This window comes from Quercus lobata, chromosome 5, assembly GCF_001633185.2.
Source record: "Quercus lobata isolate SW786 chromosome 5, ValleyOak3.0 Primary Assembly, whole genome shotgun sequence".
Taxonomy (NCBI): domain Eukaryota; kingdom Viridiplantae; phylum Streptophyta; class Magnoliopsida; order Fagales; family Fagaceae; genus Quercus; species Quercus lobata.
In genome coordinates this window covers 40,111,665-40,128,027 of record NC_044908.1, presented here as the reverse complement: position 1 = coordinate 40,128,027, position 16,363 = coordinate 40,111,665, and the positions used below count along the sequence as shown (strand labels likewise).

At 33.0% G+C, this 16,363-nt stretch overlaps 1 protein-coding gene across 1 annotated transcript; it reads left to right on the top strand.

The window, feature by feature from the left end:
• Window positions 1–1,776: 1,776 nt before the first annotated feature.
• LOC115990454 lies at window positions 1,777–2,280 on the top strand. The gene has a single exon (XM_031114289.1). The coding sequence runs from the start codon at window positions 1,777–1,779 to the stop codon at window positions 2,278–2,280; it is 504 nt and encodes a 167-aa protein (XP_030970149.1).
• Window positions 2,281–16,363: the final 14,083 nt, after the last annotated feature.

The window sequence follows — 16,363 nt, the reverse complement described above, 5'->3', positions numbered from 1 at the left end:
CTTAATGGCTGCCTACAGGTGTGCTTCAGTTATGGCCGACCCCGATTCAGATCGCGATTCAGGCATGGCTGAGTCCGATTCAGATTGTGATTCAGGCATGACTGAGTCCGATTCAGATCGCGATTCAGGCATGGATGACTCCGATTCAAATCGTGATTCAGGCATGGCTGAGTCCGATTCAGATGCGGACGATAGTGAGGTGGAGCTCGAGATTGCCACAGCCTACGTTCAGCTGTGCATAGAGTACGTGCAAAAGTACTACATGAAGCGACCTAGGTGCACTAGTATCCTGAGTGGGAGGTCATATGTGATTGAAGTACTAGAAGGAAATCCGCAAGTGTGTTATGACATATTCCGCATGGAGAAGGCCATTTTTATACACTTGTGCAATGAGTTGAAGCGGCTGCACCTATTAGAGGAGGACACTGGTTGGGTTTCAGTTGAGGAGTCCGTCGGGACAGTGCTATATATTGTCGGACACAACGCTGACTACCGGGTAACTGCCAACCGCTTCCAACATTCTCTCGAGACCATTCAAAGGCGGTTCCGGCGTACCTTGCGTGCTATCCATGCTTTGGGATGTATCATCATCCGGCCTGACGTTGATGAAGCTGAGCTCCCTCAATCACTTCGAGAGAATGGGAAATATTATCCATGGTTTGAGGTATGCTTCGATTTTTCCTTTTTTAGTTATTAGCTAAATTATCCTTGTTATGAAATTCAATTGTCAAAGATCTATAATAGAGATTAGAAAGAAAATAAGATGACCTATGAAAGAGTTTTGAAATATTTCTAGTTTAATTTATTGCACTATATTGCACATAAGTTTAATTTATTAATTACAGCTACCTATTTTGTTAACAGAAATGTGTGGGAGCTATCGATGGGACGCATATAAGTGCCTCTGCCCCATCCGCTAGGACTACCGCATTTCGAGATAGACGGAGTGATATCACCCAAAACGTGATGTGTGCATGCAACTTTGACATGCGGTTTACATATGTGCATTCGGGATGGGAAGGGAGTGCAAATGATTCACGAGTCATGCAGGATGCACTTGGACATGCCGAGTATGAGTTCCCTTGGCCGCCTAGAGGTAAACAAAAAAAAAAAAAAATTTAAGAAAACATTCCGCATTTGATTTTTGAGTTGTCAATTGTTGCATCTGACTTCGCATTTCCTAAGTATTTTGTAGCATAGTATAGATGTGAAAAACTATTCAAAATGGGATTGTGGAGTAGTAGGAATGCACTGTGTATGATAATTCTGAAAAAGGGTGTGAATCTTTGTGGGTTGTGGTTTTGTCATATTTTTCTAAATCTGATGACACATATTTTATTCATGCATGTCTTTTCATAAGTTTGGGTAAATTTAGATATTTACGTTAGTTTACTTAGAAATCCAAACTGAGGACAATGAGTTTGTAACTACTTCATATTTTGTCCTTTGTGAAAAAAAAAGAATACCTTGTATACACTGCACTTGATTAGTAGCTACGTAATTTTATTATATCGAAACTAATTCAATCAATACATGAATTGTGTGATTCACATTCAGCACTCTATATCATGGATAAAAGGTCGTGTCAAAGTTTGCAATGTCACTCATAAAATTTGCTTTCATGGAATAGTTAGTTATAGTCAATCACTGCATGGTCATTCATTATTTAAGCTGATATCAAAAAACTTTAGTGCATGGTTCGTATACATACATGTAGAGATACACTTCCGTAGTAAGGAACTAGCAACAATAGTTGTGTTAAGTGACTAATTGGCAATGGTTATCACTCGTATTGCAGGATCGTACTACCTCGTTGACTCGGGATATGCTATAGGCAGTGCATTCCTCCCCCCACACAAGTCCACACGCTACCATGCCCAAGAGTTTCGGGGTGCGAACCGGCAGCCTAGTACCCCACAAGAGTTGTTCAATTATAGGCATTCCTCATTACGCATGGTGATTGAACGATGCTTTGGCGTCTTGAAGGCGAGGTTCCCTGTTTTGACTGGAATGCACTCCTTCTCTATCTCTAGGCAACGGCTGATTGTGACTGCTTGTTGTGCATTGCACAACTTTATTCGCATGTATAATCGGGCAGATGAACTGTTCCATGTGTGGGAAGGATCATTTGTGCGTAATGGAGACGCAAACATAGCAGGAGTTGCACGCGTAGGTAGTGGGGGCACTGAGGAAGCTTTTAATTCTCGGGCACAACGAGCAATGTCGGAGTATCGTGATGTGATAACTGCTGCTATGTGGGCAGATTACATTGTTCAATGATTGAGGTAGATGGGCATTATTTTATTAAAATGTGGATGGCATGGAACTTTGTATAAGTTTAGATGAAGATTACTGTGTTTTGTTGTTGTTATAGGTTTGTATAACGGAGTAGTGAGCCTCTTTAATTTGGACTGCAGCGGCTCTTACTGTTGTTTTTGGTGAACTTAATGGCTGCCCATGAAGCTGGATTGTCAACATATATAGTAGTCACTTTTTGAATGGCTTTCACACAATTACACTACTCTCCATCTTTTTGAAAAGCTAGATTCTAATTTGTCCCAATTACATATGTCCTTTATAGGATTTTAGTTTCCATACTTGTTACATTTGTTTATGTTGGAAGAAAATTTACAAAAAAAAATATAACAAAAATCCTACTTAATTATGATCAATATTGTTGTCACAAAAACATTGAGTACATTATTATCAATTCAAATGTATTTGTTGCAAAAAATTAAGAACTTATGTTGCATTAGCTATATTACATTTCTCTTTCCTTATATTAATAATTTTTTTATTATTTAATTGGACTGTTTGGTGTCCCAGAAATTGTGGGACATTGGAAGAGAAAACAAAGTAGAGTTTGAAGCTTTGCAATTTTTTTTCTTTTGTTTTTGGTATAGAACTTGGGGTGTAACAATTTAAATCTTTTTATCTTAATTTTTTTAAATGAAAGTCTAATTCTTCAAAGTACACCAACTTAAGTGGATTGTTGTGCTATGGTTGGAATATTTTTGTTTTGGACCTTAGTTGGCCTATTTGGTTGACAAACAACTTTGGGCATTGTTTAGATTTTGAAAAAATGTTTGGGATTTCAGGAGTGAGGAAATTCAAAGGATTGAATTCAATATATAAATTCCATTTGTACCTAGCTTTAAGCTAATTGTTGTGCAAATGGGAAAACTAATTGGTTCTTGATTCTTGAATACCTATGTATAATATGGTCTACATGAATAACAGTTGGGTTTTTCGTTTTAGATTTTGGATTATGCTACGTTTTTTCAACAACTTCATTTTCTTTTTCAAATTTTCTCCTATTGAATATCTAGAATATTGTGTACATGAGTTTTAGACAAAACATAACAATACTTCTATGACTAATTTTTAAATTTTGTATTTTGCTATTTCTGTCCTTATTAAAAATGGTATGATATAGCTGATGTGATGCAATGAAAGTAGGAGGAATTGATATTTTTAGGGCATAGCAGCTAATACATTATTATCATTTCCCTTTGCCATTTAAACTTCTTGACTTGGAATGCTAATAGCCATCATCTATGAGGCAAAACCAATTGGTCAAGTTTAGCAAGTTCCCACTAACTTTGACCACAAAGTCATGGCAATATAGGTGACTCACTTACTTAAAATTCATGTATACACTATTTTGATTCTTTTTGGAAATTTAGAACATTGATAAAATGAATGTATGGGCAAGCGAGTGATTTGTATATACACACATTGATGAATGTGTGTAGTGGACATGAGTAGAATCAATAGCATGTGTTTGATAATTTGGTCTTTGATGGAAATTAGTAAAAGTGAGGGTCTATTAAATTTTTACCTCTTTCCCTCTCCACTACTCTTTACTTGACTGTTTTTATCTCCTCTCTACTCTCTACTTTACTATTATACTTCTTTCATCATTTTCTCTTTCTTCTATTTTGACTCTTCCTCTCTCCATTCTATTTTGTATAAATTCGATATCATTTATTTATTTAATCCATGTTTTTTTTCTAAAAAACTGTAAGTACTCTCTCTCCCTCTCCCTCTCTTGTGGATTATTTTTCTTTCTTATAATTTTGATTAAGGTTGATGGTTTTAAAAAAAAAGAAATATTTGTTTTGGTATTTTTCTTCTTAAATTTCCCATTACAATGTCTTCTTTCTCCCTTTTATAGCTTTGGTTGAATTTTGATTTTAGCTAATACGTAGTTTTTTTTGGAAATAGGAGTTTTAGTTTATTTCAATACACATTTTACATGGCTTTGAATTTGAATATGCCTACCAATTTTGCGTAATAAATTACTATGAAGTCTATCTTTTATTCCTTTTGTTTCATTTCAATTCAGGCCAACATAATACTGTAATTTTGTGATAAATTTTAATTATTATGATAATCTCAATATTATGATAAATTTGAAACTTATAAAGTTCTGTTGTATATCAAATATAACACACTATAACAAAAGTTAGGAAAATATAGTTCACCTTAAAAAATAATTAATTAAACATATAAATTGTAATAGTACGATATATTTGTACTTTGTTGATATAAAAAAATAAAAACTACTTGTAGAAATCTTTTTAAAGGATAAAAAATATTTAAAGTAATTGTTTTTCTTTTTATATATTACACTCCATTACAAAAATATTTATGTATTCTCACGTATCGCGACGATTTACGACTAGTTTTATTTATAATGAGCGAGTGTTCTGCTCATATTCGAAATAAAATTTAATGAACAAATTTTGAAATTTAATATTTGATTTATGGTTCAACACATCATGCTTTTTTCTTCTTTATTTTTATTTATTTATAATCAAACATCTAGAAACGATAGAAACATACTTGGAATTATATTACTCCAAAAAAAAAAGAAACAAAAACCTTGTAATCTATATATACTATAAACTACATTGTAGTATCCTGTAGATTGAATTATTCAAAATATTGCAAACTAAGTGTAACCCCTGATGTTGTGAAATGGACTATAAATAAGTATTTAAAACAAAAAATTGAGGATCATGACATGGCCGATGAGGCACCTTCAATCAACTTTAGCTAAAGACACAAAAATACTTTTAACTAAAGTTGCTAACTTCCATGCTTTTCTATTCTCGACTTCTTCTGCATGCCAACTTTCAGTCAATAAAGCAAGTTCCAGTCGGTATTTGCAACACCTTGCTCCAAAATAAATATTACTATCATCCATAGAAGAGAATTGTAACTTACAATTCTCGTATGTTCCAATAAATTATCAGTACTAGACATACATTACATTAAGCCAATAACATACTATTGTAAGAATCAAGAGTCAACCCGATACATATTCTATACACCACCAAAATGGATGACTCAAGATTGTCTAAAAATATTACACAGTACATCAAGTTCAAAAGGAGTTAGTAGTACATAATAAGATAATATGATTACATAGTAGGAATTAACACATCATCATAACAATGTGGTTTACAACATCGTCAAACTTAGCAGTACTGCAAGCACAGTGAAAAACAAACACCAAGCAATGAACCTAAGCTTCACCATTTTCTTCGGTTGGTCTGAGGGGTGGACCTTGTCATGTATGACCCTCAATTCCTCTCGCAATACACATAGCTCTTCTTGTAGTTGCTGGAAATCATCCGCATATGACACTGGCGTCTTCAAGGGAATACACCATTGAAAAAACCGACATGTGTCCTTTGGGCAACATTGGAAAAGCCTGTACCGGTTCTCATTTCGTTTATCTGAAATCTTCACACTTGCTTTCAAGCCACAGAAACAATTACAATTTCGGAACCGAAGGCCATCGTCAAGATCGTCATGCATTGTGTCTGCCATCTGCAAGAAGCAAGCCAGAAGCGTACTCATTTACACCTTACAAAATGTAATCAACACTATTAAACAACCATTTCAACATGGTATCCATTCGTGCAGCAAACAGTTGATGCTGAGCATTAGTCTATATGCAGCAAACATTTGAAAGGAGTCCTAACTCTAAGAAGCTACAACTAACATGAAGATATCATTTTGAAGCATATGACATAAACAATCAAAACTCACAGAATGAGCACACAGCCACTTTCGACATCTTAAGGGCTACCCATGAATGAGCACAAAGAAGATCCAAACTCACAGACTATTCCTCAAGCAAGCTTGAAACATCTAACCACTAAACTACCCTGAAGTCATTGTATTTTGCATGCATATATCAGCTTGCATAATGATACAATTGGCAGAAGGAGAGAGTTCAATTCAGACCCAATCATTTTTATCAAAGGAGTATAGTAGAGACAACACCCATGATCTCAATAAGGAAATCAAAAAGTGATGCTCACTGGTATTTATAAGGATTGAAGACAATATCACATAATGCTGTCGGCATTTCATATCAATATTAATACGCAATCACATATACATTTCCAAGCTCAATCACTTGATGAATGCACACAACTCAAAAACAAATACTGCTATATATATATATGCATCTCTAGACATAGCTAGAAGCTTTTACAAGATATAGCAAAAAATTGTACAAAGGAAATGCCAAGTAAATATACACAATAAGTGAGCCTACTGATTCCCACATGTTAGTCCATGGGTGACCATTCCCGTCCAAGTTGTTCCCCACACACAAGTCACACTATGTTATGAAATTGTGATAATTACAAAATTTCAAGGATTAGACAACCCCACCTCAAACAGTTTTTACCTCACAACACCTTTGTTCTGCTCACTATAATTGAGGAACACAATATATCCATAATATCCAAATTCAAATCAACATAATTCAGTAAAGTCTGTCACAAATTCATGAGTAATTAAACTACACCCAATCAACTATCACAAACAGTACAAATTCACGAATGAAACTAATAATAAGCTACGGAGAATTTGGTATTAGCTTAAAATTCACACTCAAATGACCCTCAAATTTCAAACAGCAAGCAAGATAAGATTCAATTTCGTTGCTGTGAAGCCCTACGGAAAACCACAACAAATTATTAATATACAGAGTTGGCAGATTTGTTAGATTTTTTTAACCCTCCTGTTTAATCTTCCGACGCTTTCTCGGCAACCAAGCAGAGTGTTAAGAGAAATGGAAATCGACTGGGTTGTGAATCAAAACAAATTTACAACAGCAACAGATTTTGAGGAAACCCTTAAATTAAATTCGATGCAGTATGGCATGTATATTTGGATTGTAAATCAACTATTCAAAAATCACCAAATAAAGAACTGGAAAAATGGGTTTTCCCGATTGGTGAGGAAAAACAAGGGAGAAAACCCAAAAACAAAAAACACAAACAAGTGGACACATCTGAGTGAAGAAGGGAATATTCAATGTTTACACAAAAACCCATTCAGAAGCAAGCTGGAAGTGAGATTCGAACCTGGATCTTCGAGTGATGGGTCGGCGGCGACAAAAGCTCGATCTCTGGCTCGATCTTCGAATGTTGACGGTGGAGATGACATACGACGACTGTCAAGCCCAGCCGTGGATCTTCTTTGGCGTCAATGGAGATGAGACGGCGTGGGTTTGGCTTTTTTGTGGAGATGAGGACGGCTTCGGGTTGGCTTTTTCGTGGATCTTCTTTGGCGTCAATGGTGGTGAAAAGCTTGCGTCGGGTTGGCTTTTTGGTGGAGATAAGATACGACGACCGCGAAGCCGTCGATCTTCTTTGGCAGCAATGGAGCTGAGGACGGCGTGGGTTTGCTATTTGGGAACCCCTGAGCTCTGAGGAAAGACTGAATACAAAGGGGTAAAGACGGACAGATTTTAGATAAAGCAGGGATAAAAATGGGATTACAAGTGATTATTTAATACGGGTCAGCTTTTTTTTATCAAACAAAACATACATACCAAACACATATTTCATATTTTTTGAACACTGAAAAACATTGTTTAAACTATGATACCAAACACATTTTTTTGTTTTATTCACACTAAAAACATATTGTTCAACAACACTTTTTAAACCATAATTTTTACATCTTTTTAAACAACAATTTTGAAAAACTATAACCAAACGGGCTCTATGCTACTGCACTTTTTAAACCACCATTTTATTATAGAAATCTCCAACGGCCATAAGCGAGTCACGACTCACGAGAACAGTTTTTCGGATATATTTCTCTATTTCATTGTTTATAATTTTGAAACAGAAAGTGCATGTAAAACAGATTCGTAGTCAGAAGGGGACCCATGGCCATGGGGGGAGGCATTAATCACCGTGTCAGTTTTGAATTTTGACATAGCGTCCTGAACCATGTGGTTGCAACTTAACAATTAAAACGATGCCACCAGGCCCACCACCAATCCAAATCCAATGGGTCTTCTAGAAGGGAGGTTTCATTCTATGTTTCTTTATACTGTACACCTTCGTTATAGCTTTTACTTTTTTGTGTCCAAACTTTGACGATGCAATCACAAGTTAATCGAAAGTCTGATCAGACGGTGATAAATATTTGTCTTCCTCATTAAAAAAAGAAAAAGCACACATACTTTCCCTTTTATTTTGTTATTTTTAGTTCTAGAAGCACTCTGCGACATATCATGCTTAATATAGAAATGGCAGAATTAGAAATGGAATTCGAAGAAACAATTTATTTTGAACTATTAAACAAACATAAAGACTTGTAGTCATAACCAAAATACCTCTGAAATCTAAGAAATAACCAAAATATCCTCAAACCTATAAAATGACAAAAATACCCTTAAGCCTTTAAAATGATCCAAATACACCCAAAACCTCTAAAATGACCACAAATAATCCGAAATCTCTAAAAGAAATCCAAAAACCTCTAAAACAACCAAAATAGCTCTAAACCTCTAAAATGACCAAAATACCCCTCAAAATATCTAAAATGACCAAAATACTGCTAATCCTATAAGATGAACAAAATACAACTAAAGCCTCTAAAATTACCAAAATAGAGGTTTGGGGTATTTTGGATGTTTCGAGGGTAGTTTCATCAAATTAAAGGTTCTAAGAGTATTTTAGTCATTTTGTAGGTTTCAAGGAAATGTCACTAATTTTTAGGTTTTTGGGGTGTTTCATTAATTTTTAGATTTTGGAGCTATTTTGGTAATTTTCTAGGTTTTGGAGGTCTTTTAGTCATTTTTAGGTTTTGGGGATATTTTGGTCATTTTTTAGGTTTTGGGGGTATTTTAGTCATTTTTTAGGTTTAGGGGGTATTTTGGTCATCTTCTAGTTTTTGGGGGGATTTTGGTTATTTTTTAGGTTTAGGGTGTATTTTTATCATCTTATAGGTTTAAGGGGTGTTTTTGTCATTTTATAGGTTTCGGAGTATTTTGGTCATTTTTAGATTTATGAGTTATTTTGGTTATTTTTAGGTTTCAGGGGTATTTCGGTCATTTTTTAGATTTCAGGGGTATTACGGTTAATTTTTAGGTTTTGAGGGGATTTCGATCATTTTTTAGGTTTAGGGGGTATTTTAGTCAATTTTTAGGTTTATGGGGTAATTTGGTCATTTTTTAGGTTTATAGGGTATTTCGGTCATTTTTAAGTTTAGGGGAGTATTTTGGTAATTTTTAGGTTTCAAGGGTATTTTAGTCAGTTTTTTTAGGTTTAGGGGGTATTTTGATCAATTTTTAGATTTTAGGGTTATTTTGGTCATTTTTAGGTTTCAGAGGTATTTCAATCATTTTTTAGGTTTATATGGTATTTCAGTAATTTTTTAAGTTTAGGGGTATTTTAGTCAATTTTTAGGTTTATGGGGTAATTTGGTCATTTTTTAGGTTTATGGGAGTATTTTGGTAATTTTTAGGTTTCAAGGGTATTTTGGTCAATTTCTTAAATTTAGGGGGTATTTTGGTTAATTTTTAGGTTTTAGGGTTATTTTGGTCATTTTTAGGTTTTGGGGGTATTTCGATCATTTTTTAGGTTTATGTAGTATTTCGGTCATTTTTTAGGTTTAGGGGGTATTTCGGTAATTTTCAGTTTTCGGGGTTATTTCGGTCATTTTTAGGTTTAGGGGGGTATTTTGGTAATTTTTAGGTTTCGGGATTAGTTTTGTCATTTTTTTATTAGAGGGTATTTTAGTCAAGTTTTAGGTTTAGGGGTATTTTGGTCAATTTTTTGAGGTTATTTCAGTCATTTTTTAGGCTTAAGGGGTATTTTGGTCTTTTATTTTAAGTTTTAGGGGTATTTCGGTCATTTTATAAGTTTAGGAGGTATTTTGGTAATTTTTAGTGATTTTGAGGTATTTTAGAGTTTGGTGATTTGTAGAAATGATACTTAGATCATAATTTGGTATAATTGGATACCCAGTTAAAACTTAATAAACATTAATGTTAATTGGATTTGATTAGGTTAATATCCATTTAACTCAATTAATAATTGGGTGTGTGGGTCTTATTTAAGTGGGTGAGTTTGAGTGGACAAATGGATTTGATAGCAAAATGCCCCTGTTCTGAAATTCGATTTTTAAAAAAATCGAGTTTCAATGAAAAACTCGATTTAATGAAAATGGAGTTACTTGCAAAATGTTATATAAAACTCGAGTTCCATGTTTTTTTTTTTTTTTTTAATTTTTTTTGCCTATAACCCGATTTTTTAAAAATTGAGTTTTTCATTGAAACTCGATTTCTAGACAATTGAGTTTAAAATAGACATGACTAAATAGTTTCAAAATAAAAATATTTTATTACTTATTTTGGGTGAAAATAACAAATATCCATTTTGACTTCAAATCTACACTATTCTACTGTCTACTTGACTATACTCTTCTTAATCCGAACGTACCATGACTCCCCAGAACTGTTTTTCAGACAAACATTCGCCTTTCTTTATCATTTTGAAACAGAGAGTGCATGTAAAAAGATTTGCAGGAGGGGACCCATGGGGGGAGGCATTAATCACTGTGCCAGTTTTGAGTGTTGACAAAGCACCCTGCACCATTTGGTTGCAACTTCTAGAAGGGAGGTTTATTCTATGTTTCTTTAAACTGTGCACCTTCATTACAGCTTTTACTTTTTTGTGTCCAAACTTTTGACGATGCAATCACAAGTTAATCGAAAGTTTGATCCGACGGTGATAAATGGAGGACCATATATGTCTCCCTCATTAAAAAAAAAAAAAAAAAAAACCACAACATACTTTCCTTCTTTTATAGTACAATAGCTAATACCTTTTCCACTTTTCCTTATTTATTTATTTACTTCTAGAAGCACTATGCAACATATCATTTATTTATTTATTTACACTGTATTTGGAAGGGGGAAGGGAAGAGAAGGGAAGAGAAAAGAAGGAAAAAGCAAGGAAGGTAAATTATTTCAGCTGTTTGATTGTCCAAGAGAAAAAGAAAAGTTATGAGTTGGAGGATTCTTCTTCCATGGGCCTCACTGTTTTTGTATCAGCCCAATTTGGGCAGAAATGGCAAGAAGGGATAGAAATAAATTCTTGACATCCATCACTTTATATGGTAAATAATTAATATGCCCTTAACATTTTTAAGAAATTACAAGTATTCTAGTATATGAATTTTCCAATCATTAATGAGGGCACAAAGGTAAAAGCAAGCATTTTTCCTTTCTCTTCTTTATGCAAACCAAACAAATGAGAGATAGAATTTTTACATTTTCTTCCATCCTTTCTTTTCTATATCCAAACACATCAAAAAGAAATATTTTCTTCTCTCTTTCTCTTCTCTTCCTCTTTTCCTTTCTCTTCTCTTTCCCTAGCTACAACCAAACTTGAAGAGGCAGAATTTGAAATGGATTTTGAAGAAACAATTTATTTTGAACTATTAATTGATGGAAAGTGTAGTACCACAAAATTTTTTACAAAATTTTGCTACAACTGGCGTAACAAAGTATAATTGGTGAAAAAAATGATAGGTTCATGTGTAAGTGATGGTTTACCACTCACAGTCTGTCACCTTAGAATTATGACAAACAAATTGTGAAATAATTTGTAATCCTAAAATTACTCATTAAAAAAACATAAAGACTTGTGGTCAAGAGAATGGATGCTTGGCAATTTGGACTTCTCTAATTGGGATTAATAAAAAAAAAAAAATTGCTTACTACCAAAATTGCTTATACCCTTTAGTGTCCCAATTACATAAGGTTTAGATTTTTTAAACAGACAACACCTATAGTAGCCTATTATTGTTTTTTTTTTTTTTTTTTTTTTTTTTTTTTTTTTTTTTTTTTTTTTTTACGAGATAAAATTTTTACTCTAGCCTAATCTAACAGTATATGCGTGTGAAACTCCCTCCTGGAGACTTGAATCCCGGCTCTTACCTAATATTATTGTTAATATTAATATTTGGTGAAAGAAATAAAGTGATCTTGGCCAATTAAATAAAAGTAGAAAAAGAAAGAACTTTTCCATACGAAATTTGGATCTGAGTGGTCAATGCCTCGTTGCCTCCTCTTAACATCTTAGGGTCTCTTTAAGATATTATTATTATTATTTTTTTTTTTTTGAGAAAGTTTTAAGATATTAATTAAAAATTTTGTAATGGTTGAAATGAAACATTTTATTGGACCAAAACAAAGGAAACATAATTTTTAGTATATGATTGTTTAGTACTAGTCAAGAGTTTTGTAACTTAATTAATTAATTAATTGGTATCTTTTGGTGTTTTTAAAATGAGATATCTAAGATTCAAATTTTTTCTCTCAATTAATTATCAAATTATATAAATAAATAAAAACAAAAAGGAGATTGATTAGTACTATTTTTTAAAAAACAGAAAGACTATGGTGGAGTCCCATTGTATCATATATGTAAAATCATCTTTACTGAATAACGAGTTGAATATGAAATATTGTTAAATATGTTTCTTAAGGTAAAAACGTGAATAATAACATATCTAAACTTAGTAAGGGGAAAAACATTGCTTTTTACATTCTAAAATCCAAGCATCGCATATAATCCTTTCATTTTTCAAAATACCATCTTTGTATCTCTTTTTTAAGATTGATTTTCTTAATACTTCTAAGACTTTTGTTAATGGATACTCTAAGAGCATTTGTTTAAGAAATACTTTTATAAATCTTTTATGGAAAAAAATTGATTTTATTGACAGATGTTATATTATTATAAAAGCGATATTAAAACTTTCTTGAAATGATTCATTAACAAATGCCTTAAGAGTACCAATTTTCTAAAATTATTTGTGTAACTTGTAAGAACGAAGAGAAGGGAAGACGTAATATGTTCAAACTACTACTACTACTACTACTACTACTATTATTATTATTATTATTATTATTATTTGATAATTACAATAATGTGGGAGGGAGATTTGAACCTTGCTCCTCCTCATAAAAGAGAACATACAATGCTATTTACTTACAAAATTCTTGAATCAAATTATCAATTCAATTAAAAGTATTTTTTTTTTTAAGAATTAAGAGTTATTAAATAATGTAACATTAATGAATAATTACACAAAATGTTATGTGATAAGGTTTTAAATTGATTACTCACTCAATCTTTTTATTGTCTTGATTAGAAAATCTAACTTTATAAGGAAACATAATTTTATGTATGATCTTTAAAATAAATAAAAAAAGATTTTTTTATAAAAAAAAAAAAAAAAAAAAAACTACCATATTTAATTTAAACTCAGACAAACCAATAAAAGGTAGAATATTAATTATTGAATTATAAAAACTATCAACATTTTAACAAGAATTTCTTAAATTTCAATAGAAAACTTATAAAGGAAATAATAAAGGTAATATATTTGTACAGCTTACAAATTGATGGAACAATAAAAGTGATTGGTATCAAATCAACAATTTAATAAATAAATTACTTAATGGCTATTTGTTATGAATTAAAATTTTTTCATATCAATTATTGTAAGATTTATACAAACCTATACCAAATTACCAACCTAAAAAAAGGGGGCTTAAGTTTTTAGCTACATCACATTGTTGACTTATGAGAGGGGAATTTTCACTCTTCAAAGGAGGTGGTAAAGATACTCATAAGAGCATTAGAGCATTCGCATTTGGTATTGCAAATGCTATATGTAAGAGAATTTTAGCATTAATGCACCAAACAACCTAGCATCCATACTTGCAAACACCAACTATTGTAAAAAAATTTACAATAGTGCTACAATGCAATTCTAAAGGTAGAATTGCTGTAGCTCAATTCTTAAAAAAAACTAATATTTTATACATTTTATTGTTTACTTTATCTAACTCCTCTCTCTCTCACAGGTACTCTCTTCTCCTCTCTCTCTTTTTTTCTTTTTCTTCTTTCTTAGTTCTATTATCTCATTCAATCCCTCCCCCTCTCTCGTCCCCTCTTCCCTTTTTTTTCTCTCTCTGTTTTCCCTTGAATCAAGGGTTTGATGTGGTGACAGATGGGTTTGACGTGGTGGAGCTCATGGGTTTGATGATGGATTTGGATGCCGTGGGTCATGTGGTGGCAGATGGGTTTGATGTGGTGAAGCTCATGGGTTTAATGGTGGGTTTGGATGCCGTGGGTCATGTGGTGGGTTTGGAGGCGTGAAGCAGGTGGTGGGTTTGGATGCCGTGGGTCAAGTGGTGGCACGGCTGTGATCGGCATTTGGTGGGTTTGGTGATTTTGTCCTTTGATTCTCACCGTGGCTGTGACTGGTGTTTGGATTGGTTGGTTGGATTCCTATGGGTTTGTTGGGTTTTTAATGGGTACTTGGTGGGTTTTATTTATTTATGTATTTATTTTTTTGGGATTTTGGTTCTGGTGGGATTTTGTTGGGCAGAGGATAGTGGTGGCGTGGTGGGCATTGTTTGTTTAGTTGTGGCCAGTGCTAGAGGTTGAGGGAGATAGAGAGGAAAAGGAAGAGAAAAAGATAAATAGTAAAAAAAAAAAAAAGGAATAAAAAAGAGTATTTAAATAAAATGGAAAAAAAAAATAGAGTTTTTGGATGTTGGGTGTATTGTAAAATGATATGGTATAATTGATAAAGTAGCTTTTTGAGATGGTAAAATAGAATGTGATGCAATTTTCGGATGTGAATGCTCTTAGCATTGATGGTGCCAAAAATTTAGCAATTTGGCACCATAAAAAGCTACTTCATCTATTTTACCATCTCATTTTACAAAACATCCAATATCAGTGGTTTTATTTTAGCATCCAATATCATATATTTTAGCATTCTCAAAAAAAAAAAATAAATAAAACAATAAAATAATATATCATTCAACAGCCACAACACAACCACAACCACCATCAAAACCATGGAAACCATCGCACAACCACAACCCCACCACTATGACCAAAACCCATCAAGAACTAGCGAAGAAGAAGAAAAAAAAAAGAAAAAAAAAAGAAAGGAAATAATGAGCAGAAATATAAGCAAAAAAAAAAAAAAAAAAACCCACATATCGAAGAAAAAAAAAAAGAAAAGCAAAAACCATGAAAAAAACCAGCATGAAAAACCCCATAGTTCAGGGAAAAAAAACCCAGAGAAAACCATAAAAAATGAATAGAAAAAACCATAGATCTCAAAAAAAAAAAAAAAAAAAAAAAAAAAAACCATTGCCAAAACCACCGGAGAGAAAAGAGAGAAGAGATTGGGGTGAAGGTGAAGATGAGAGGTCAGCCAAAGAAGAGAGAAGTTTGAAAGAAGAGTTTAGGTAGAGAGAAAATGTTTAATTAGAAAAGGAACTCACTAATATTTTTTTTTTCTTCCCTTTGAGCTAAAGTAAATTGCTATTAATACCAGTTTACTGTAGCTCTAAAGCTAAAATTTTTAGCTTTACTTCCACCATTGCAGCATGCATTTTAGCGTTGGTGGTGCTAAAAATATCAATATAGCTTTTTAACACCACCAATATTAATGCTCTACAAGCATTAGCATTGGAAAATTCCAATTCTATTCTATTTTGCCATTCTAAAAAGCCACTTTATCATTATACCATACCATTTTACAATACTTCCAGCATCCCAAAACTTTATTTTTATTAAAATATTATTTTTTAATTTTTCTTTATTATTTCTTTCCAACTGTCAATTTTTTTTAGACTCACATTTTCTTGGGCTTTCCAACAGTCATTTTTTTCCCCTCTCTTTCTCCCTCAGCCTCTAGCACCGGTTCAACACACAAACCATCAAACCATCAAAAACAATCATCACCGGAACAAACCCAACTGTCAAACCATCAAACCATCACAAAAAATCATCAAAAGAAATTGGAGCAAACGATCCACCCACCGATTAGATTTGTCACAAACCATCAAACCATAAAAAAAAAAAATCATCATTGGAGCAAACCCAACTGGAGCAAACGATCCACCCACTGATCAACGCCACTAAAGCAACACCACCGGAGCAAACCCATTCAAAAAAAAATCATCACCGGAGCCACCATCGGAGCTATCGATGAT